The 24,219-nt window shown below is 44.9% G+C and overlaps 1 protein-coding gene across 1 annotated transcript in view; it reads left to right on the forward strand.

Moving 5' to 3' along the window:
* The first annotated feature begins 165 nt into the window (after positions 1 to 165).
* Positions 166 to 24,219, forward strand: part of carmil2 (capping protein regulator and myosin 1 linker 2) — a 47,386-nt gene continuing 23,332 nt past the window's right edge. The window contains exons 1-30 of the mRNA XM_055934260.1: positions 166 to 255; positions 519 to 613; positions 1,149 to 1,199; positions 3,080 to 3,139; positions 5,583 to 5,704; positions 5,993 to 6,090; positions 6,232 to 6,302; positions 6,441 to 6,590; positions 7,173 to 7,261; positions 7,500 to 7,594; positions 7,717 to 7,803; positions 8,010 to 8,119; positions 8,537 to 8,614; positions 8,764 to 8,840; positions 8,913 to 9,017; positions 9,191 to 9,260; positions 10,067 to 10,148; positions 12,967 to 13,063; positions 13,247 to 13,301; positions 15,407 to 15,579; positions 15,712 to 15,780; positions 15,923 to 16,016; positions 16,097 to 16,195; positions 16,876 to 17,004; positions 17,136 to 17,249; positions 17,455 to 17,630; positions 17,846 to 17,933; positions 18,610 to 18,699; positions 18,847 to 18,913; positions 20,322 to 20,677. Of these exons, the coding sequence (XP_055790235.1) occupies positions 219 to 255; positions 519 to 613; positions 1,149 to 1,199; positions 3,080 to 3,139; positions 5,583 to 5,704; positions 5,993 to 6,090; positions 6,232 to 6,302; positions 6,441 to 6,590; positions 7,173 to 7,261; positions 7,500 to 7,594; positions 7,717 to 7,803; positions 8,010 to 8,119; positions 8,537 to 8,614; positions 8,764 to 8,840; positions 8,913 to 9,017; positions 9,191 to 9,260; positions 10,067 to 10,148; positions 12,967 to 13,063; positions 13,247 to 13,301; positions 15,407 to 15,579; positions 15,712 to 15,780; positions 15,923 to 16,016; positions 16,097 to 16,195; positions 16,876 to 17,004; positions 17,136 to 17,249; positions 17,455 to 17,630; positions 17,846 to 17,933; positions 18,610 to 18,699; positions 18,847 to 18,913; positions 20,322 to 20,677 (3,084 nt within the window). The 5' untranslated portion in view covers positions 166 to 218. The remainder of the gene's footprint in view (positions 256 to 518; positions 614 to 1,148; positions 1,200 to 3,079; positions 3,140 to 5,582; positions 5,705 to 5,992; positions 6,091 to 6,231; positions 6,303 to 6,440; positions 6,591 to 7,172; positions 7,262 to 7,499; positions 7,595 to 7,716; positions 7,804 to 8,009; positions 8,120 to 8,536; positions 8,615 to 8,763; positions 8,841 to 8,912; positions 9,018 to 9,190; positions 9,261 to 10,066; positions 10,149 to 12,966; positions 13,064 to 13,246; positions 13,302 to 15,406; positions 15,580 to 15,711; positions 15,781 to 15,922; positions 16,017 to 16,096; positions 16,196 to 16,875; positions 17,005 to 17,135; positions 17,250 to 17,454; positions 17,631 to 17,845; positions 17,934 to 18,609; positions 18,700 to 18,846; positions 18,914 to 20,321; positions 20,678 to 24,219) is intronic.

The following is a 24,219-nucleotide window of genomic DNA, read 5'->3' on the forward strand; positions in this document are numbered from 1 at the left end:
AGGATCTTTAGCAAAGGTGATACTGAAAGGGTTGTCATTTCCTGTCTCAGGGCTCCTAGCTTGCTATGGTTTCAGTCTGAGTGTGGTTGACAGCAGCAGGATGTGTGTGTGTGTGTGTACCTCCCAGACCTGCCTGAGCTGCCTCCGCTGCTGCTACTCCCACGCTCTCTCTCCCTCTTTCTCTCTTACCCCTACTGACAAGAGCTGGGCCCAACATCATGGCTGGCAATACTGACATCTCTTACAGCTTGCAAGGTATGGAGCTCCACTGTTTTTCCTGTCACTTATCTTTCTCAATGTATTCCTGTTTGTAGGCTCATTTAAGATTGAGATGGCCTCTATTTTTTTTCTCCTGTCTCCCCCGCCCCCCCCAAAAATATATAATTGTGTTACGGCGGTGCCTGTATCCTCTTGGCAAAGAGCTGTCTGTATGCCAGGCTGAATCTGAAATATTTGCATTATTGTATGAATGGCTCGCTGTCCCTGTTATTTTCATTCATCTCTATTCTCCTGAGAAGAGCACATCACTCAGCTGCTGAAGCCCCAGAAGATTTGTCTCATGCGGCAGGTGCAGCTAAACCAACCCAAGGGGAAGGCTGAGAGCAGGGTTCTGGTGAGTAGGCACCTCATGGTCCCTGGGTCCAACAAATCACGATGGTGGGTGGTTTAACCTGTGCTGGTTAAGAAAACCCTGCTACTTGGCATCGGCTGGGGCTTGTTTGGAGCTGTGGGCATTTGTTTATGTTGACCACAGAGGGTTAAACTATATTAGCTGTGTGTGTTTAAATGTGCGAAAGAGCAGCAGCCGATTATCTGGAATCTGGTGTGTTTGCATATTGGGCTGGAACAAAATGCTGCCGAAGGGTCTCCAGGAGGAGGGTTCACCCCTAGAGAAATACAGTTTATCTGTTTGTAATGTGGCTGAAGTTACCAGGTTCCACCTGCAAGTGGCACTATTAAGCTGACTAGCTCAAGCTGACCCCTGGCAGTCTACACTGCTATGTGAATGGGGGAGAATTTGAATAACCTCCAATACAGTTAGCTACATACAATGTAGTCCATTCTCTCTCTCACACACACTAGACAGACAGTCTTTGATCTTGTAGTGGTTACTGACATGTTTGTTTTTGTTTACACTTTTCAACAAGGTGATGACTCTATGGAGATCTTATGTTGTCCTCAGTAAGCAACCTGTCAGGGTAAGTGTTTGTGTGTTTACTCATGTCTTGAATACAGTTGCTCCAACTATAAATCAACTACATGTTAACACCATTGCTTGAGTCTGGTTATGGTCAGTCAGGACTAATTTACAGTCTGATATGAGCTTACAGAAGAATGAGGAAATGATTGTAAAAATAGACTTTGGATACTGGAAGTCGGGTATGTTTCTCCCTTTAGAAGAAATACCCAGCCAGTGCCAACTGAGTCCCAGCACACACCTCCAAATAAAAGTGGAGACCTGCAGGTCAAGTTGATTATTAACTTACCGAGCAGAGGAAGGGAGCATGGCACGCTAGATAGAGAGGGAGAGTGGAGGAAGGGAGCATGGCACGCTAGATAGGAAGGGAGAGTGGAGGAAGGGAGCATGGCACGCTAGATAGAGAGGGAGAGTGGAGGAAGGGAGCATGGCACGCTAGATAGAGAGGGAGAGTGGAGGAAGGGAGCATGGCACGCTAGATAGAGAGGGAGAGTGGAGGAAGGGAGCATGGCACGCTAGATAGAGAGGGAGAGTGGAGGAAGGGAGCATGGCACGCTAGATAGAGAGGGAGAGTGGAGGAAGGAAGCATGGCACGCTAGATAGAGAGGGAGAGTGGAAGAAGGGAGCATGGCACGCTAGATAGAGAGGGAGAGTGGAGGAAGGGAGCATGGCATGCTAGAGGGAGGGAGAGTGGAGGAAGGGAGCATGGCACGCTAGATCGAGGGAGAGTGGAGGAAGGGAGCATGGCACGCTAGATAGAGAGGGAGAGTGGAGGAAGGGAGCATGGCACGCTAGATAGAGAGGGAGAGTGGAGGAAGGAAGCATGGCACGCTAGATAGAGAGGGAGAGTGGAGGAAGGGAGCATGGCACTCTAGATAGAGAGGGAGAGTGGAGGAAGGGAGCATGGCACGCTAGATAGAGAGGGAGAGGGGAGGAAGGGAGCATGGCACGCTAGATAGAGAGGGAGAGTGGAGGAAGGGAGCATGGCACGCTAGATAGAGAGGGAGAGTGGAGGAAGGGAGCATGGCACGCTAGATAGAGAGGGAGAGTGGAGGAAGGGAGCATGGCACGCTAGATAGAGAGGGAGAGTGGAGGAAGGGAGCATGGCACGCTAGATAGAGAGGGAGAGTGGAGGAAGGAAGCATGGCACGCTAGATAGAGAGGGAGAGGGGAGGAAGGGAGCATGGCACGCTAGATAGAGAGGGAGAGTGGAGGAAGGGAGCATGGCACGGTAGAGGGAGAGTGGAGGAAGGGAGCATGGCACGCTAGATAGAGAGGGAGAGTGGAGGAAGGGAGCATGGCACGCTAGATAGAGAGGGAGAGTTAAATGGAGCGGCTCAAGGCATTAGAGAGAGGATGGGACCTGTATTAGTACATTCTAATAATTGTTATACAGTGTAGAAACAAGTTATGCTGGCCTCAGTTTGTGTTGTTTGTATACTTATAAAACAGAAATGCCTCACGTGGACAAAAGGGAAGTAACACAAATAAAATGTCATCTCATGTGACTGAAAGTGGGCATGACTTCACTTATGCTTATGTCAGTTGTGTACTTTGCTATAGGTACCGTGACCATGGTTGGAGGCCCATGAAGGCAAACGTTTTGTTTAAGTTTCAGTCGTAATGACCTCCCTCCCCCACTCTCCCATGTTAGCTGACGTAGTATTGAGAACTCTTATCTTACTTTGACTCTCATTGGAGCCGTAGCTCCCGGACCCCCCCCCCCCCAAACAGGACCTCGGTCTCTCCCACTCACCCCCCCCTCTTTTTCTCTCTTCCCGTCACCTTCCCTTTCATGTATTAACCTGTTTGAGTCAGTATACATTTTCTGTGTTTGTATCAGTGTTTCACTGTTGTCCACAGTCTGGTCTCTCCCTGCAGGTGGAAAGCTCCTTCAGCTATTTAGAGATTTATGCCATCAGCATTGAGAGTCTTAATCAGGTAAACCAAATAATGTCCTTCTATATGTGTTTAAGTGACATGTTTTGTATTGTAGTGTGTGTCACTTCTAACTTGTCTGTTCTATTCAGCTTGAATGACGTATGTTTCTCAGTACTTCATTGAAACATTTGAAAGCTGCCTGAACCAGGCTGCAAATATTTGTTGCACATACAGTACCTGTACTGTGTAAATAAAGGGAGGGGGAAACGATGGTATATGGCTGGCTGACCACTGTGACCCATGGTTACCACTGCCTGGGTGTTAAGAGGTTTTAATGTCTGTTTGAAAAATAGCAGCCCTGATTGACCATAAGCTAGCTCTGATCACTGCTGGTCATGTCAATTATTCGCTGTAAAAACATGCTTTGTGCTGAATAAGAGGTCAGAAGCACATAGCAAATTATCCAACTCAATGCTGTTAAATGTGAACAGTAAAACATTCCAGATGTCATTTCTTTGTTATTTAGCAGACAGACTTATCCAGAACGACTTACAGGAGCAATTAGGGTTAAGTGCCTTGCTCAACGGCAAATCAACATGTTGTTCACCTAGTCAACTCGGAGATATCAAACCAGTGACCTTTTGGTTTTTAGCCCAATGCTCTTAACCACTAGGCTACCTGCCGCTGTTGCTGTCCTCCACCCATCACCATATGTTTACAGTATTTGACCTACCACATATGGAGATGGAATTATACCAGTAGGAAATGGGGTGAACTTCAGATTTCCATCCACTCATCTGAGGAATCCCCTCCTTACGCACCTCTGGTCCCATTCCATATACACAGGATGCAGTCAAAGGTCACCAGACTTCAGTCAGGGCTCTGAGATTGTGGTGGTTTGTCTTCTGTAGCGCTGCAGAAGTTAGCATTCTACGTCCTGTTGGTAGGAAACATTAGTCACTGCCACTGGTTCAGGTACTGGGGGGGGTGAACATGTGCAGACACTATCATTCTTTCTCTGACTGTTGCTCAGTTCAGTGACACCAAATATTTTTATAACTAACCCAAGATAGACCACAGCCTGTCGTTTCCAACGGGAACAAATTAGCCAAATAGGGTTAAACTGCATTTTAATGGCGACTTCGCTTGACATGGTTTTCCGTAAGCAAAGGGTTTTACACATGCTCAGTTCTTGTGTCTCGATGGCTATGCAAGTGGAAATTTGAAATGTAAGTTATGGAACACCCTTGCTGACATTAAATGTGGAGAATGATACATTTGCGTTCTTGTTTTTGTATTTTTGCCCCCCCCCCACTTTGAGACAAAGTCAGACGTGCCCATGTCACCCCTCATCACAATGTCTACAGTAGTGGGGTGCTGGTCAGTTGTTTGTTCACCCGCAACTGCCTGACTATATGTGATAAAGTGAAAACCTGCAACTGAGCCTAAACCGCTATATAGAAAACATACTGTAGGCTACAGTCAAAGATGGTGGAATGTTTGTTTTGACAGGGGGTGCAGGATTTTCGATGTTGCCTGGTTTAGATGTTTCTTAAAATGTCCCAACATTTTTGTAGGCTATTTGTTAGTCAACTTGTCTATAATTAGATGCATGCGGCTTCTCTTCTGTCATTACTTGTTGCCCTAGAAGACTAAATAAAACCTTTGCTCACCAGAGTGTCATAAATTGATGAATGCTTCATTCAGTTGACATCGGTAAAGTTTTCTGTTATCTTCTGCCGCAGGGCAAAGACGTTTAAGTAACGGGGAGAAAATGCAATAACCCCCCCCCCCAAAAAAACAGGGGATTTTCTGTGCACAATTTCAAAATGACATCAGTTTGACCGATTGTAAGGAAATAGAAATCTGTGAAAACGACCCAACATGTTAATGATAATATTTGAGTTTGGCTTGGATGCATGTTTTATGTGTTTGAAATACTATAAACTTCTATGACGCCGATAAAGAGCACCTCAGACGGTATCTAACTGGGCATTCACATTCTCTCAAGATGCTGAAAGAAAGAAATCATGTTTCTCCACTAATGTTCCCCAGTCAACATTTTGCCTACATTAATATTAAGGCTATGTGAGAGGTTATAGACCTACAGTCAGTGTCCAGATTTCAGTTTCCATTTAACCCATCTGAACAGTAGGCTAAAGTTCCCTTGACGCACCATAAACGTATTGTAAGTCCCATCTTGTGACTGTCGAATATGTATAGCACCTCACAACCACACATCCATCTACACAATAGTTATTGACCCCAAACCCACCGGGACTGTGATTTCTGAGTCAACCCCTGCATCACTAGTCTACAGGTATTTAGTTACACCAAATGAACAAGCAGAGACGGTGTTAATGTGTTTCCGAGTTCGTGTCCACTAACCACTATACTATTTAGACAATCTTTCTTTCAGAATGTGTATCTGTATCTCTGCATGGTGGTTGTAGTGACAGACCGATAGAAAGACTCCTTTGTACTGTATGTGTTGACGATTCAGGTGGTGATTGAGACGGACAGACAGACCTACTCTCTCAGTCTGACATTTGTTGAGGACCTTGAGGCTATGGTCAGTCATGTGACAGCTTCTCTGAAGAAGATCTTCCCTGATTCATCTCCAGGGTGAGTGTCGTGGCAATGCAGATGGACATTTTCCTCCCTCAAACATGGTGAGAGTTGCTTGTGATATACTTATAGCAGAAACCCTTGAGGTGAAACATCTACCCATTAACCAACTGATTAGGGCTCCTCTTCTATCCAAGGAATGGAGGTTTTCTTACTCAGAGAGGTCACTTCTGAATCATATTTCAATCCAATACCGATGATAAAGTGGATACCTAATGTAAATATCTGTCATTTTAAGAGGATTAAAATGTGTGACATGTATGTGTGTCGATTTCCTGCTCTCAGGAAGATCCTGAAGAAGATCCCTCCAGACCTGCAGGAGCGGATGTGGAACCTGGCAACCCGGGTGGAGGAGCACCTGACTGGAACACTGGGACCATGTGGTCAGTAGAATCAATCACACCACTGCAGCATTGTCCCCTCATTTGTGTGTATCGTACTATGTGGACATTGTGTAGGTGTGTGGATGTGGATTTGTACAGTATTTGAATAGCTCTGCCATTCCTTGGTTCTCTACACTACAGGAGGCTTCTCAGAGACGTATGCTGCTCTATGTGACTTCAATGAATTACCCTGCAGAGAGGAGGTCCAATGGGTCAGTAGGTTACCATCCCCCTATGATGACACAACATTCAATGTTTCTGATAAATGTTTTTTTCTGCTATTAATATCAACTGATGTAGTCATAGATCAAGAATATTAGTAAAGGTGTTTATGATTTATATTATTTCAGGATGTGGACAACATTTACTATGTCCAGAATTGTCGGGAATTCAACCTCCTGGATTTCAGTCATCTGGAAAACAGAGATTTGGCCTTATCAGTGGCCGCACTTTCCTTCAACCAATGGTTCACCAAGATCTCCAGCAAAGACCTCAAACTGGTAAAGTTTTTAGCCACATCTTGGTCTGTTTCTCCAGGTCCAGTTGGAGAGCTTACTGTCTCATGTTATCACTATCTATCCCTGAGTACTGCTCTCTCTGGGCCTGTCATGGCTGTCTGTACGTGTTGGCAGTGTGAGCTGATGATGGGATCCTGTGGCTGACCTAACTGGCAGCCTGGTCTAGGCTGCAGGGTCGAGCAGGGCTTATCAACAGTCATCACATGTACACACAGACTGTTGTGCCCTGGAGGCAGGGCACGATAATGACTTCATAATCTAGCTACTTTTGTGTTAGTGATACTGGAGTGCCTTTAGGCAATCACATGGCTATGATGGAGTTCAGGGAAATTACCTTCATGATAAGGGAGAGAAGCTGTCTGGAACTTCACAGATGTAGTTATATTCTACAGGAAAATGTATTTAAGGTGGTTTGCGACCAGAGAAAAGGACTGACACTGAAGATGGAGATCAGATGGAGATTCTCATTGAGATTAGATTTGCTGCCAGGTTATGGAGACGGGATGGCTAATGATTCAATAGAAATCAGAGGAATAATAATTCCCCCTCTGTATCTATCCACAGAGCTCAGAGGTCCAAGAGCAGGTTCTCTTCATGATCAACAGATCCTCCACCTTGGAGGAGGTGTGTCTAGAGGGATGTGGGATCAAACTGTGAGTAGTCTACTACCTGATACACCTCACCTTCATTAAAAATCCCTTACTCCCTCCCTCTCTACCGCCCTCCTTCTCTCCCAAAACAGTCTACCTGGTGCCAGAAGCACCGAGGAAGTGGGAAATCTTTGGATGACATTTGATTTATGTGATTGGTTGACACTTTATTATTCATTTTAGTTCACAGGAATAACTATTTTCCATTCCTCTTTCTCTCTCCTGGCCATTCCTCTTGTAGGGATTTTGCAGTGAAGATGGCTGGTGCCCTGCGAGATCACACCTGCTCCGCCATCCACACCATCAACCTGTCAGCCAATCACATAGAGGACAAAGGCAAGCATTTAGTTACCATTGATAACTTTTTAGGTTTGTCAATGTCCATTGCTGGTGTTCCCTGGAATGGCTAGTGACTACTCAGCTGCTCATGTGTGTAACGTTGTGATATCTGTCATCAGGTGTGATAGCTCTCAGTCAGGAACTGGAGAATCTGCCCAATGGTCTCACCCAGCTGTCCCTCTCCAGGATTAGTGTCTCTCCCAAAGGTACATTCCAACTCTTCTGTCTGCTGCACCCTTTTGAAATGTTCATCTTCCACACAGATGTGAATGTAATGGCTTTTACATATTCTATTGAAAGCATGCCTGACTACGTGGGTTGCTTTTGTTAGTGCTACATACTGTGAATAAATAGAGATCCGTGCAGCTTCTTTTCTCTCTCTGATTCCTTTCCCTCCCTTCCATCCATCCAGGTCTAGGTAGTCTGACTCAGGCGTTACGGCAGAACAAGGCCTTCTCCAGCTCTCTGTGTCACCTGGACCTGTCAGGGAATACAGGCATTCTGGCTACAGAGGAAGCTGTGGTGAGTGCGGGGGCAGCACTTGTTTTCAGTTCACTTCTTAGAATTCAGTCTCGCTCGCTCCATGCACTATTACACTTGAGTAAACCTCTATACTGTAGGCGCTGCTAATCTCAGCTAAATGCATTTTGTAATGTATAGGGTGTATGCTATGGAACATGAACTCTGTGGTTATATTCAGTAATGGGTTGTCTTTAGAGGTTATTTGACATAAAGGGAGTTTGTTTTTCCAGTACAGTCTCAAGTGACAGGATATGCATGCTACTTGATACTGATATGACTTAATGATACAGGAGGCAACTCAATCACAGTAAATGTATTACTCCACTGTACATTATTGAATTGAGTTGCCCTGTAGTTGGGTTTGGCTCTAGTCTACAAGACCATAGCACTGAATAGCTTTACATCTTTACCTGTCAGAACCTGTTTAAGTTCCTGTCTGGGACCAATGCTGTATCTTACCTGGACCTGAGTGGCACAGACTGCCCTCTGGACACTGTAAGTGGCCTTTGTCCTTTCACCTCCAGCCAGTTTCTGTCATATTCCTCAATTTAAAATACACAACCTGATCTGCTTTTCGATGTCACATGTTTGTGCCAATGTGAACCAATGAACCTTTTACATCCCCAACTTTCTTCTCTCCCTAGCTGTTTGTATCTCTGTCAGCAGGCTGCTGCCCCAACCTGGCCCACCTCAACCTGTCCAGAAACCCCTTCTCACACAGGTGAGCTCCCTGCTATGTGTCATCTCTGACTATTGTTGCCCAACCCGTCCACTGACCTGTCTCTGTCCCCAGGAAGGTGAGGGAAGTGACGAGGACTGTAAAGGAATTCTTCAGTAAGAGCAATGAGCTCCGATACGTTGGATTGGCAGGAACCAAACTACCCCCAGAGGCTCTCAGGTGAGCACTGATGGAATGTTAAACCAGGAAATAGAAATGTGATGCATGCCAAACAGAATTTGATGCCTACTTATAATTATGTGTTTGCATTTTGATTGACATATTTATGTGTATACTGCAGTTTGATACGCATATTTTTGTGGTGAAATGAACTCAATCGGTCTTGTATGCAGATTGTTGTTGCAGGGTCTTGCCACAAATACTCATCTGTGTGGGCTGGAGCTAGACCTGAGTGGCTGTGAGGTACCTATATATACACACACACACACATGCATGTTGTCGTGGAAATTCAGTACTGAGAGATTTGGTCATTTCTTCAAGTAATCATGATTTAATATTGATTAATTATTGCAATAATGAGGCTGGTCGACCCCCCCACCCCACCCCACCCTTGAGTGTTGGACCGAGTAACCTAACCTTTACACAAATGCAGAGTACTATATATAGCCGACACTAACAATGCTCAGTCATGGTTGGTTCAAACCCCCCCATGCAGACCAAGGAGCATCATAAGCCACTCTGGGTCCATCCTGTCATTATCTACATGGGGGTTGTTGTCTTAACCCCTCCCTGGCTTAGTTTCCCAGATGCAAGGATGATTTAGAGACAATGAGGAATTGTTCTAAACTCCTCCTGGCTATCTCTATCTCAGTTACACCCACCACATCTTGTCTATGTAATGCAGTCTTTAACTCATTTGTCAACTCAAGCCATCTCTGGTGACCATACGCCCAGATTAGCTGCAGGGAACTAGTGGAGCCCATGAAAACACAGACACTAACAGGACAGAAATATCCTCCTATTTGTTAAGTATTCATTTCTAACTATTAGTATCAAACAAATCAGGTAAATATGTAATTTTTCTATCACAATGTACTGTACACACACACACACACACACACACACACACACACACACACACACACACACACACACACACACACACACACACACACACACACACACACCGTTCACTTTTTTTATCATCACTAACCAGGTAGCTGAGCTAGGTTTTGTCTGGCTGATAATCATGTGTATTATATGTGCAGCTGAGGTCTGCTGGCGCCCAGGTGATTCAGGAGCACATCTTTGAAGCCAAGGCCATCAGCAGTCTGGACCTCTCTGACAATGGTATGATTCCTCACCTCACCCATTTTCTCTCTCGCTCTCTCTCCTTCTCACCCTCTCTCCTTCTCTCTCTCACGCCTTCTCTCTATTGCTCTCTGAATCGGATGTTCTCTCATTTTCTTCCTACCTGAAGAGAGTACAGGGAGGTGTGTGTGTTAGGTGGTGCCAGCAGGTGATAAATCACACACAATTCAGACAATATAACATACATTATTCTCAGTGTGTGTGTGTGTCTCATGGGATGATCCCCTGCTCTATAGCACAATGAGGAGACCCCAGGACCAGCCCAGCCTCACCAAGGGGGAGTGGAGGGGGCTGAAGGGCTGTTCTGGGAACTGTCCAGGGGGACTCTGCATGGGGCCAGTGTGTGGGCATCATTACGATCAAACCCCTTCACTAGAGTAGAGTATTCTGTATACATTTCTGAGCAGGAATCTCAGAGGGCCACCGAATGCTGCAGGAAATTTATATTCAAGGCCAAAGAAAACATTTGGTTTTCGATGAATAATATGAAATGCGAAGTACCTGTTTTTTCTGCGTTATTATTATAACTAGGCATCCTTTTGGAACTACCAATAGAAATGAGATAATACCATTATCTTCTTCAACTATGATCTACAGTGGCTTGCGAAAGAATTCACCCCATTTGGCATTTTTCCTATTTTATTTCTTTACAATCTGGAATTAAAATGATTTTTTGGGGGGGTTTGTATCATTTGATTTACACAACAGGCCTACCACTTTAAAGATACAAAATATTTGTTATTGTGAAACAAACAAGAAATAAGACCACAAAAAAAAACTTGAGCGTGCATAACTATTCACCCCAAAGTCAATACTTTGTAGAGCCATCTTTTGTAGCAATTACAGCTGCAAGTCTCTTGGGGTATGTCTCTATAAGCTTGGCATATCTAGCCATTGGGATTTTTGCCCATTCTTCAAGGCAAAACTGCTCCAGCTCCTTCAAGTTTGATGGGTTCCGCTGGTGTACAGCAATCTTTAGTCATACCACAGATTCTCAATTGGATTGAGGTCTGGGCTTTGACTAGGCCATTCCAAGACATTTAAACGTTTCCCAAATGTTTCCCAACCACTCGAGTGTTGATTTAGCAGTATGCTTAGGGTCATTGTCCTGCTGGAAGCTGAACCTCTGTCCCAGTCTCAAATCTGTGGAAGACTGAAACAGGTTTCCCTCAAGAATTTCCCTGAATTTAGCGCCATCCATCATTCCTTAAATTCTGACCAGTTTCCCAGTCCCTGCCGATGTTGTTCTCGGGGTGATGAGAGGTGTTGGGTTTGTGCCAGACATAGCATTTTCCTGGATGGCCAAAAAGCTAAATTTTTGTCTCATCTGACCAGAATACCTTCTTCCATATGTTTGGGGAGTTACCCACATACCTTTTGTCGAACACCAAATGGGTTTGCTTATTTTTTTCCTTAAGCAATGGCTTTTTTCTGGACACACTTCCGTAAGCCCAGCTCTGTGGCGTGTACAGCTCAAAGTGGTCCTATGGACAGATACTCCAATCTCCGCTGTGGAGCTTTGCAGCTCGTTCAGGGTTGTCTTTGGTCTCTTTGTTGCCTCTCTGATTAATGCCCTCCTTGCCTGGTCCATGAGTTTTGGTGGGCAGCCCTCTCTTGGCAGGTTTGTTGTGGTGCCATATTCTTTAAATTTTTTAATAATGGATTTAATGGTGCTCCGTGGGATGTTCAAAGTTTCTGATACTTTTTTAGAACCCAACCATGATCTGTACTTCTCCACAACTTTGTCCCTGGAGAGCTCCTTGGTCTTCATGATCCCGCTTGCTTGGAGGTGCCCCTTGCTTAGTGGTGTTGCAGACTCTGGGGCTTTTCAGAACAGGTATATACTGAGATCATGTGACAAATCATGTCATATTTAGATTGCACACAGGTGGACTTTATTTAACTAATTATGTGACTTCTGAAGGTAATTGGTTGCACCAGATCTTATTTAGGGGCTTCATAGCAAAGGGGGTGAATACATATGTACACACTACTTTTCCGTTTAAAACAAAATATTTAAAAAATTGAATTTTTTGAAAAGTTATTTTAAAAATTTCACTTCACCAATTTGGATTATTTTGTGTATGTCCATTACATGAAATCCAAATAAATATAATTTTAAATTACAGGTTGTAATGCAACAAAATAGGAAAAACGCTAAGGGGGATGAATACTTTTGCAAGGCACTGTAATTTAAACCTGGTTCTGGAAACACAGTAGAGCCAATCAAACTGCTGAAAATAGCTCAAATCAGGCCATGTTATTTCTGGAACAGGCAGGAAAGATCAGGCAGGCAGGGCTCCCAGCCTCCAACAGACAAACCTCCATGCAGCACCGAGGAGTGACCAAGGGCAGACACATCAGTGTCAGTCAGAATAGACACAGCACCGCTGGGACACTGAGGCTCCTGCACCTGCCTGTCTGCCAACCCATTTCCTCATCCATATTCATCCAGTACAGACAGAGCTTGGACAACAATTTATAATGAAGAGAGGAAACTATGGTGTATTACTGTAACCATGTAGCATGAGCACTTCTGGGGAGCTGACCAAGACTATGATGATGTGGTACAATCTCCTACACTAGCCAGTGACTCAGATATAGAGACCATTCATTTTCATGGAGAATGCAACTTTCAAAAGGCTCCTGGGAATCCTAATTGGTGTATTTATGACCGAGTAGGCTCAACATGAATTGAGCTGACATGAGATGGCTTCCTCAAAGCATACAGATATACAGCATGCAGACTGTCTACTCTTCCACAGTGAGTTACTGATATACATCTCTCTCCTCTCAGGTTTTGAGAGTGACATGGTCACCTTGGTGCTGTCCATCGGTCGTAGTCACTCCATTCGCCATCTAGCTTTGGGACGCAACTTTGCAATGAAATCCAAGTGAGTCATTTAATCTGTCAGAACCACTGTGTTTTCTTTCCATCTACCTGTCAGCTGTCTCTTCACTCTCTCTCTGTCTCTCTGTCTCTGTCTCTGTCTCTCTCTCTCTCTCTCTCTCTCTCTCTCTCTCTCTCTCTCTCTCTCTCTCTCTCTCTCTCTCTCTCTCTCTCTCTCCCCCCACAGAGCTCTAACAGATGTCCTACAGCGTATTGTCCAGCTCATTCAGGAGGAGGAGTGTGTGAGTGCTTGATTTCGTACAGTGCATTCGGAAAGTATTCAGACCCCTTGACTTTTTCCATATTTTGTTATGTTACAGCCTTATTCTAAAATTGATTGAATAAAAAATGTCCTCATCAATCTACACACAATACCCCATAATGACAAAGCGAAAAACAGGTTTTTAGAAATGTTTGCTAATTTATAAAAATTACAAAAACGGATACCTTATTTACATAAGTATTCAGACACTTTGCTATGAGACTTTAAATTGAGCTCAGGTGCACCCTGTTTCCATTGATCATCATTGGGATGTTTCTACAACTTGATTGTGGTAAATTCAATTGATTGGACATGATTTGGAAAGGCACACACCTGTCTATATAAGGTCCCACAGTGCATGTCAGAGCAAAAGCCAAGCCGTGACATCAAAGGAATTGTCTGTAGAGCTCCGAGACAGGATTGTGTCGAGGCACAGATCTGGGGAAGGGTACCAAAAAATGTCTGCAGCATTGAAGGTCCCCAAGAACACAGTGGCCTCCAACATTCTTAAATGGAATAAGTTTAGATCCACCAAGACCCTTCCTAGAGCTGGCCGCCCGGCCAAACTGAGCAATCGGGGGAGAAGGGCCTTGGTCAGGGAGGGGACCAAGAACCCGATGGTCACTCTGAAAGAGCTTCAGAGTTCCTCTGTGGAGATGGGAGAACCTTCCACAAGGACAACCATCTTTGCAGCACTCAACCAATCAGGCCTTTATGGTAGAGTGGCCAGACGGAAGCCACTATTAAAGGCACATGACAGCTGGTCATGGTCATTCTCTGGTCTGATGAAACCAAGATTTAACTATTTGGCCCGAATGCCAAGCATCTGGAGGAAACCTGGCACCATCCCTACGGCGAAGCACGGTGGAGGCAGCATCATGCTGTGGGGATGTTTTTTAGCGGTAGTGACTGGGAGACTAGTCAGGATCGAGGGAAAGGTGAACGGAGCAAAGTACAGAGAGATCCTTGATGAAAACCTGCTCCACAGTGCTCAGAACCTCAGACTGGGGTGAAGGTTCACCTTCCATCAGGACAACGACATTAAGCATACAGCCAAGACAACGCAGGAGTAGATTCAGGACAAGTCTCTGAATATCCTTGAGTGGCCCAGCCAGAGGCCGGACTTGAATCTGATCGAACATATCTGGAGAGACCTGAAAATAGCTGTGCAGCGACGTTCCCCATCCAACCTGACAGAACTTGAGAGGATCTGCAGAGGAATGGGAGAAGCTCCCCAAACACAGGTGTGCCAAGGTTGTAGCATCATGCCCAAGAAGACTCAAGGCTGTAATCGCTTCCAAAGGTGCTTCAACACAGTACTGAGTAAAGGGTCTGAATACTTATGTAAATGGTATATTTCAGCTTTTTTTTATTTTTATACATTAGCAAAACATTTTTGCCCTGTTTTTCCTTTGTCATTATGGGGCATTGTTTGTAAAATGATGAGGAAAATAAACAATTTAATCCGTTTTAGAATAAGGCTGTAACGTAACATAATGTGGAAGAAGTCAAGGGGTATGAATACCTTCTGAATGCACTGTACATAGGTTAGAGGATGAGTAACCTGGTGGTAGACGGCTAGTGACAGTGACTAAGTTCAGGGCAGGGTACTGGGTGGAGGTCGGCTAGTGATGGCTATTTAACATTCTGATGGCCTTGAGATAGAAGCTGTATTTCAGTCTCTCGGTCCCAGCTTTGATGCACCTGTACTGACCTCGCCTTCTGGGTGGTAGTATTCTCCTGTTCCCTGCTAGGAGAGCTGTGTAATGATAGAGGCTCTGTGGAAGCATAGTCCTCTAGGACCTCCCCTTGAGTGAAAGAAAGTATTTTAATTACCCCAAATCCTTCTCCAGCAAGACAAGGCCTGCCTCAGTAATTACACATTGAGCAGCTGAGACTCGTACAGTATACAACGCTCATTGAAATCAGGCAGATATTTTATCTGAGTATCAAAGAACCAGATGTCAGGCTGAAGGTCATGTAATCCAACTGAAGTTTTCTCAGGCCCAGAGCCCCAGACTCTGGGCTCTGATTGGACGGATCAGATCAGTGGTGTGTGTGCGTGTGTGTGTGCCATGCCCACAGCCCCTGGAGTCTCTGTCAGTGTGCGACTCCAAGCTGAAGACAGGCACCACCATCCTCATCAACAGCCTGGGCTGCAATGCCAGCCTCACTAAGATAGACATCAGTGGCAACTGCATCGGAGACACTGGAGCCAAAATGCTGGCCAAGGCCTTACTCATCAACACTAAACTCAGGTAACCTAGCTATAACCCAACCTAACCATAAACTGACCTGAACCAATCTTGCCAACCCTAGCTGCAATCTGGAATTATATATATCCGTGAACTAACCAACACCTGACCTGCCCAGTGTATATCTCTACACAGGACTCTGGTCTGGGACAGGAACAATGTGACAGCCAGGGGATTTCTGGATGTGGCCAACGCTCTAGAGAGGTGAGTCATAGAGAGGAAGAGTTTCAGTCCATCAAACAGTAATATTGCCTAAAAGATAACGTTACCCCTCTTTTCCTGCCTTTGAATGGTTGATTCATTCCTTATTCTTTTCTTTTCTCTCTGTGTGTATGCATAAACATAGGAACTTCACACTGCAGCACATATCCATCCCCATGAATGATGTCACACACGGGTATCGTAACAGTCCTGAGAAGACAGAGGAGGCTCTGCAGAAGGTGAGATTGGGTTGTCCATGAGGTGCATGATAAAAATGGATGTCCGAGTCACCCTGGTATAAAACACCTGTTGTGTCCAGATCCAGTCGTGTCTGATCAGGAACAGCCAGAGAAAGTCTGCAGGCCCAGACCAGATACTAAACCTCCAACAGGGCCTGAAGACCGTACGCTCTGAACAGGTGGGTCAGTCCTCGTTCTTGGAGGCAACAGAAATATACACAGAGTGTACAAAACATTAGGAACACCTGCTCTTTCCATGACATAGACTGACCAAGCGTATCCTGGTAAAAGCGTTGATCCCTTATAGATGTCACCTGTTAATTCCACTTCAGTCAGTGTAGATGAAGGGGAGGGGACAGGTTAAAGAATGATTTTTAAGCCTTGAGACAATTGAGACATGGATTGTATGTGTGCCATTCAGAGGGTGAGTGGACAAGACAAAATATTTAAATGCCTTTGAACAGGGTATGGTAGTAGGTGCCAGGCGCACCGGTTTGAGTGTCAAGAACTGCAATGCTGCTGGGTTTTTCACGCTCAACAATTTCCTGTGTGTATTAATGGTCCACCACCCAAAGGACATCTAGCCAACACGATACATCTGTAGGAAGCATTGGAGTCAACATGTGCCATCATCCTTGTGGAGTGCTTTCGACAACTTGTAGAGTCCATCCCCTTGATGAATTGAGGCTGTTCTGAGGGCAAAAGGGGGTGCAACTCAATATTAGGAAGGTGTTCCTAATTTTTTGTGCACTCAGTGTATTAGTGTTTGTATGAGGGTCTGTTCCTTTCCCATATTCCTACATTTCTGGCACATTTGCCATTCTCACCCTGTGTCTGTCTGATTCATCCCACATCTCAGCTGGTTCAAGGTCTGTGTCAGAGGTTACAGGAGAGTGTCCGACCTTTAGCCCCCTGCAATATACAGGAAGTACAGTCAGACATATTGGCTGCAGAGGAAGTGCTTCATAATACTAAAACCTCCATTATGGTAAGGTATCTTTGAGTCCCACTGATACGAAATGTTCATCTATGTTTTTGAGACATAAACATCTAAGGCCTAATAATGAAGGATTTTGAGAATGGTGAAATATCACTAAAAAGTTTGTGTTCAACCTTTAGCTATTGCCTTCACTTTATGATCTGGTGAAGACACCCTCTAGTGGTGCAATGCTGCAGCACATACTGAATGACACTGCCAAAACAGTCACCAACGAAATAACAGAGGAGATTCAGGTAATACTGCCATTTTTGTTTCTGCATCATGTGTGTGAACAATGTAAATGAGGCACATGGTATCAGTGTGCATCTGTCAGTTACCAACCACTGATGACGATCAACATTCAGACACATTGAAGAGATATGTCTAAACCTGCAACACGTGGTAGGGAAAGTCTCAGGAGAGGTCATCCAGCTGACTGGTATGCCATGTGTGTTCCAGGAGCTGGCTCAGGCCTTGTTGCAGTCAGCCCAGACCCTCTGTCCTAGGGTCACCCACAGGTCAAGTGTCTGTGAGCAGCTGGCTGACTGTGTGGCTAAGAAGTCCAGACAGACAGCCCTGTTCATCCAGGACACCTTCATGCAGCACATAGGAGAACTCATCAGTAACAAACTAAGGTAAACAGCTGAATACACGCACATCGACCCTGAAACAAAAACACAGCTTATGTAGAACACAAACAGTTACATCGTACATAATCTTTGTTGTTTTGTGTCATGCTCATGGAATTTTTCCACCCAGTGCCTCCCACATCTCTCATTAAGCTCACTGGTGTTGCTTAGGATTTACTTCTCCCCTTCCAATATTTCTTTGTTTTTCATTTCTTTTTCAGTGAACTCAAACTGTCAGTTAGTGTCTCCTTGGTGGAAAGTATCATTGATGAGGTTCTGCTGGACTTGTCTGTGGCTCAGCAGAAATTGGTGAGAGTTTGGTGTGTGTGTGTGTGTGTGTGTGTGTGTGTGTGTGTGTGTGTGTGTGTGTGTGTGTGTGTGTGTGTGTGTGTGTGTGTGTGTGTGTGTGTGTGTGTGTGTGTGTGTGTGTGTGTGTGTGTGTGTGTGTGTGTGTGTGTGTGTGTGTGTGTGTGTGTGTGTGTGTGTGTGTGTGTGTGTGCGTGAGTTTACCAAGCTACCACACTGGGAGAAGTTAAGCTACACTACATCTACCCTTAAGAAAAATATAGTTTACTTAACAAAAGTTGTTCCCTACATCCAAACTACTTTGTGATAAATTATCATATCTAAATTTGAAATGTCATAGACAACAAATTGCAAGAACAGATTACTCTGGAGTTGGATGTTAACAGAATGTGTCATTTCACCTATTAAACAGAACAACAGTTTCATGTAAGAACTAGACAGGTCTGATGACGGGCCATATTTTAGTTTATTTTAGCAAAAAAGTAGTGCGAGGTTCCAATAGATAGCTACACCTATACATGGAAAAAACAAGTTATTAACTACTGAAAACACTGAGTTCAACTACCACCAAACTACTGCAAAATGTAGTTAAATTACTAGTTGAACTATGTATTTCACTACTCCGCAACACTCGGTGTGTTCGATTAGTATAACTGATCACCACACTCCCTCACCTCAGGACCGTCATATGAGGGAGCAGACCACCTCTGGACTCAAAACCAACGTCCCTCATCTACGAGTGGTAGACCATGACTTCCCCATGGATGATGTAAGAGCTCTAACATAGCCCCTCTCTAAAACACACATAACCCACCATACTAAACAGTATGTACCATCGTACCAGTCTACACAAGTATCTACATGACCTGCATTAGTTTGTTTAATACAACTAACTGAATTTCTCTCTCTGTCTCAGTATGTTCCTGTCATTTGGAGGAGCAGCATCCACTCCAAGAGTATCCGTCCAGCCCCCTCAGTGAAAAGTAAGAACCAGGCTTGTCATCAGTCTAATTCTGATTTAGTCTACAGACTTTTTAGTAGGAAAGCTTGGAGTCTGGGATGAAACTAGGCAGATTGTTTACAGTGTTAATCAGGTTTAGTTATTGACTGCAGTCTGCTACATCAAAACGGCCTTGACCTGTGATGTCAGCAGCTGCAATCAACCGCCACTGTGATTGGCTTAGAAAAAGGTTTCAACCAGAATTCACAGTTGAAAAGGTCAGGGGTCGTGTCTAAACCATTTAATTATCCAGTTAGGAGTGAGCTCTAACTAAAGAGGGTCAGAAGGGCAGTAACATGAAAATAATGGAGCAGTCACAACAAAGAGGGAGATTCCACTAGAGCAATATGGTTCTGGATTGTTCTGCGTAAATCCCTTTAGTGCAATGTGCTCTTAAGTACATCCCAAATCAGATTTAGAACCAGTCAAAATGTGTCAGTGTGTTACACTCCTCCTGTGAGTAGAAAATAACACTGCACTTTTTAGCTCCTTGTCTGCTGAAAACTCTGTCAAAAGAGGCACCTATAAGCCCATGTGTTTTACTGAACGTGAAGGGGTTATTGCTTATGTGTGTCATTCATGCAGCCCGGAACACTAGAGGGGCTGTCCCCCAATGCGTCTTGGGAGTTCCCCCTCCTTGTGATAGTGCTCTGTCATGGTGCTGTAGGGTTAAGGTCCCATATCGGAGGGGACATTCTGGGGGGCGGTGATGGAGGTGGTAGGGGGGGGGGGGGTTAATACTCTAGCCTCAACAAAAGATAATCAGCTGCCTGTCCAATAAAAAGGGCTGTGGCTAACTGGAGCATGGCCGGGTTACTTTCAGACCACTGAACCTCACTTGGGGAGACAGGGGAGGGAGGGAGGGAGAGGGGGGCACCGGCTTACAACCATTGTACAACACCTCCCCCTCCTTTGCCTCTCTCTCCAGCCGTCCTACTCTGCCGCTACCTGCAATCTGTCTCTCTCCCCATCTCTTTCTCTCGTGCGCCATCTCTTTTTTGCTCTCTCCCGCTCTCTTCCATCGTTTAGATTCAGTGTTGTAAATCTGTCTGATTAGTCTCCTCTCTTCTCTGTGCCGTTGAGCCTATATCTATTGTCATCCATCGGACTCCTCTTCCATCCATATTTTCTGTCTATTTTCTGTCATATTTTCTGTCTGTTTTTATTTTTTTATTTGTCCTCCTCTCCTCCCCCTTTCTTCATCAATGGTCTCTCAATCACTATTCTCAGCTCCTCCTCCTCTCTCTCTCTCTCTCCCATTATATCTTACATCCCCTCCCAGTTTGTTATCTACACGTTATAGCTAGTTGCCCTATTTTTACATGCATCCTATCATACGTCCTGTGCCTTTGTATGTTGGTACCATTCCCTGTCTCTGTCTTTCTCTGCAGGTCTCCTAGATGTGGACACGGAGCAGCAGGCAAGAGAGAGCATGCATTATCAGCAGGAAGGAGCATGGGTAGGGGGGAAGGTGCAGGCGCTGTCGTCAACGACGACACTGTCAGTCACAGTAGGAGGCCAGCTGAAATCCGAAGGTCCCTCCCACACAGGGAGAGAGGCGGATGCTGCCGCTGCTCCTGCTCCTGCAGCTGCTGCGGCTCTTAGCAACAGTGAGCCCCGGCGCCCTGAGCCCGCACCTCCTCAGGCCCCTATGGACCTGCCCATCGACGGCCACACACTGAGGCACTACACCCGCTCCAGGCCCAGACCCAAACGCCGGAACAGCAAGCCGCCCAGCAAGACCCAGGTAAGAGGCAACACGACGAGCACCATGGAGGATGGGGATGAAGGGAAGAAAGGGAGGCACAGACAGAAGAAGAGAGAGCGGGTGGGATACAGGGAGAGGCTAATCAATTGTAGCGACAGAGTTGCTTTCTGACAGAAGGATGGATGAGAAGGGATGGCAAGAAAGAGAGATGAGGGAAGAGAAAAATCAGGGGAGAGCAGAGAGAATGGGGATAGAGGGGGAGGGAAGAAGAGTTGTGATGGCGGTACTCAGGTTATTGCAGCCACAGCGGCAGTGTCAGTGGCTTGCAGCTCTGGGCATTCTCTCTACATCTCCCTCCTTCCCCCTCTTTGTCGATCTGATTCTATTTCATCGTCTTGTCAGTGCTGCTGCTGTAGCTGTTGATGTGTTGAGGAGCCATTTCTGTGTGTTTTCTCCATATTTCCCCCTGCATTATCGGTGGTCCTGTGGTTCTCAGTAGTGGACTGGGAGCTGTCAGAACAGGACGCTCTCCCCACACTGATTCTGGATGGCTCTGCTCTGTGTGACTGCTGTAGCATTTTAATTATTCATGTTTTCACATCAAGGAGTGCTCCCCCCCCTTTCACTATCGCTCTCCTGTCAATGTCCTTAGGAGAATCCCTCTTTTACAGTGTAATATTGTTAAGGATTGTCAATGGGAACTGGTTGTGCACGTGTGTGGGTGTGTGTCTGTGGGTATGTTTGCATGTGTTTGCATGTATGTATTCATCGTCGTGTTTGATTAGAATGTCTCAATGTTCAGCTGGTGCTTGGTGATTGATGGAGGTCTAGTGGTCTGTCTGTCTGTCTGTGTGTGGGGGGGCGTGTGTATTTTCCTCTGACACTGTCTGTTTTGCCAACTGATCAAAGACAGCTCTCTGTTATGTGTGAAAAACAATGCTGCAGCCATCTTATAAGCAGAACTAGTTCAAAATAAATAGTTTTCTTTGTAACATCATCTGTGTGTGTTTTTGTGTGCGTCTGTGTTTTGTGTGTCTGTTGTTGCTAGTGCTGCTACATTGGTGTTGTAGTGTGATTCATTGTTGGTGTAGTAACAAGGGAATTGTTGTTCTTATTGCAGGTAACACTGTGCAATGGAATGTTTACCAATACCACATTAACTGGGTGTCTGTATCCCCTGTGTTGTTATTACTGGAACACACTGTCTATACTTTGTTATTTAGACTGTATTCAAGGTGCCCCTTGTGCCTGCATTCTCTATTTCCAGTTCTGTCCCTGGTTACCCGTGTGTCTGGAATACGATTGAAACAGTCTTTCCAGTGCTGATGTCCGTGGCCACCTGCTTTCCTGAATAGTGATTGAAACAGTCTTTCCAGTGCTGATGTCCGTGGCCACCTGCTTTCCTGAATAGTGATTGAAACAGTCCTGTGATCTGTGTACCTGGAATACAATTGAAACAGTTTATTTGTTGCTATTGTCCATGGTTACCTGTGCTTCTGTATAGTAATTGTTTATGCAGTATTCCCTGTGTGGTTATCTGAGCCTCTGGGGTCACTATGCAGTCAGGAAGGACGGGCGGCCAGCTCAGATCAGAGATTTTCTGGAGAGGACGGCTCTTCTACTCAGTTACCACAGAGATGAGAGGCAGATAGAACCGCTTTACCCTTCTATTGAAAAGGCAGAAGTTCACATATACTTGAAGCTAAGTGTTATGAAGCAGAATTTCTAGTTGTTTGTGTCTGGATCTATAGGTTTTTATGACCATAAAACATGCATGTGTATCACAAGTAGGTTTGTCTAATGTGCATGTTGATAATTTAGCTAGTTGGCCTGGTGAAATAAGGGGCCAGGTGGTGGTTGTAGCTTGGAGGGCTGCTGGCTGTGTTGACTGTTGAAAAGGAAAGGGCAGGGTCTACTGTCATTCTGCTGTAACACTCACTGTGGTTGGTGGTGGTGGTGGTGGGACTGCACCTTCTTCTGGGTGTGTCTGCTGCCTGGCCCACTTTGAATATGCTCACACATGACTATCGACTGTATATTTTTCCTGCAGTAGCATTTTATTGCATCTGTAGAAAAATGTAAAACAATCTGCTTTGGATTTTATGTAACAGCATTCCTCCCCAGAAAATATCTTGTGTCAATGTTCCAGAGAGAGAGCTTCTTGTTGTCATGAGGTTTGCTCATAAACCATTCACTTGCCATCACTTAGTGCAATGTTGAAGCCAAAGCACAGCCAGTCCAGTGCTATATGAGGAATTTCACAGACAGCCTAGCAGTTGAATTCTGCAAATGGTGGGAACTCCTACTGAATGATGCTCTGGGAATGTGGGGTAGACTATTCCTTATATGATCCAAGATATCATATTATCAAACATATGTCAGTGATTTCTCTTAGATTTGATGCTCTCCTTGTTATACGGTTAATTGACTTATAGAATTAGTTTGAGGTATTATTGAATGAGCAGAGCCCTCTACCTACATTGACATGTACTGTATGTGGGAAAAGGCCACCTATTGATGTCCTATTTACCATAATAGAAAATACACTGCAAAGACAATAGATTCCCACCCCCTTCTACATTATGAAGAAACCAATAGACACACCCCTACCACACAGTCTATCAGTAAGTGTTGCTATGCTAGATATATATATAGACAGGGTGTATATATGAAAGTGTTAGTGTGTTGTCATCAATTGAAACACCATTCTTGTGCTTTATGGCAAGTATTTTTCTCTTCCTGAAGACAGAGTGGAGTGATGGGGATCGTTGCTCTCTGATTGGCTGGGAGGTACTAAATGATTTATAATCCATTTCTCATGCGGCGTGGCACACCATTTGCATACGTTTGTTCTAGCTGTTCTGCAGTGGGTTGGTTCTCCTGCTCTCTGTAACCACAGCGCCTAAAGGCCTCTCTCCTCCCTCAGTCTGTTCAGCAGCAGCTACACTCATAGACTGGCTAAATACAGAACGTCGTCTCAAACACTGAGACACTGAGAAAACAGTCCTCGCCTTCACTCTCTTTCCACCCCTGAAAATTGTCCGCCAATACTACCTGTCAAAATATTGTGCACTGCCTGTTTGTATTTGAGTAAGTGACAGACAACCATTAAGAGATTGTGAACTGCTCTTCCCACCAGCCTGCTACAGTGAATAATGAATATTTTAAATAATCACAGATGATCCAAACTAAAGAGCTGCTCTTCAGACTAGAACAGAGGGAGAGGACAGAGTGGTGGTGAAGGGTGTGTCTGAGAGATATAATCATATTGTGGAGGATCAGGGGGAGGGTGGGGCTGAGGGGTTGTGTTCTCTCCTGGGACCTGAAGCACAGATGTGCCTGCTGCAGACACACACACTAATGGTCTATAGAATAGAGAGGGTGATCTATTGTGCGTGTGTGTGCGTGCGTGTTTGTTCGTGAACATATATTTTTCTCTATTGCATATCTGTTGGCAAGCATCATAATCAGTATGTGTACTGTGAGAGTGTACTCAGCCTACACTATTCAGTCACACAATGGTATTACCATAAGCATCTGTGGTGTGTGTGTGTTTATTTTATTTATTTATTTTATTTAAC

This window comes from Salvelinus fontinalis, chromosome 9 (genome assembly GCF_029448725.1).
Source record: "Salvelinus fontinalis isolate EN_2023a chromosome 9, ASM2944872v1, whole genome shotgun sequence".
NCBI classification, from domain to species: domain Eukaryota; kingdom Metazoa; phylum Chordata; class Actinopteri; order Salmoniformes; family Salmonidae; genus Salvelinus; species Salvelinus fontinalis.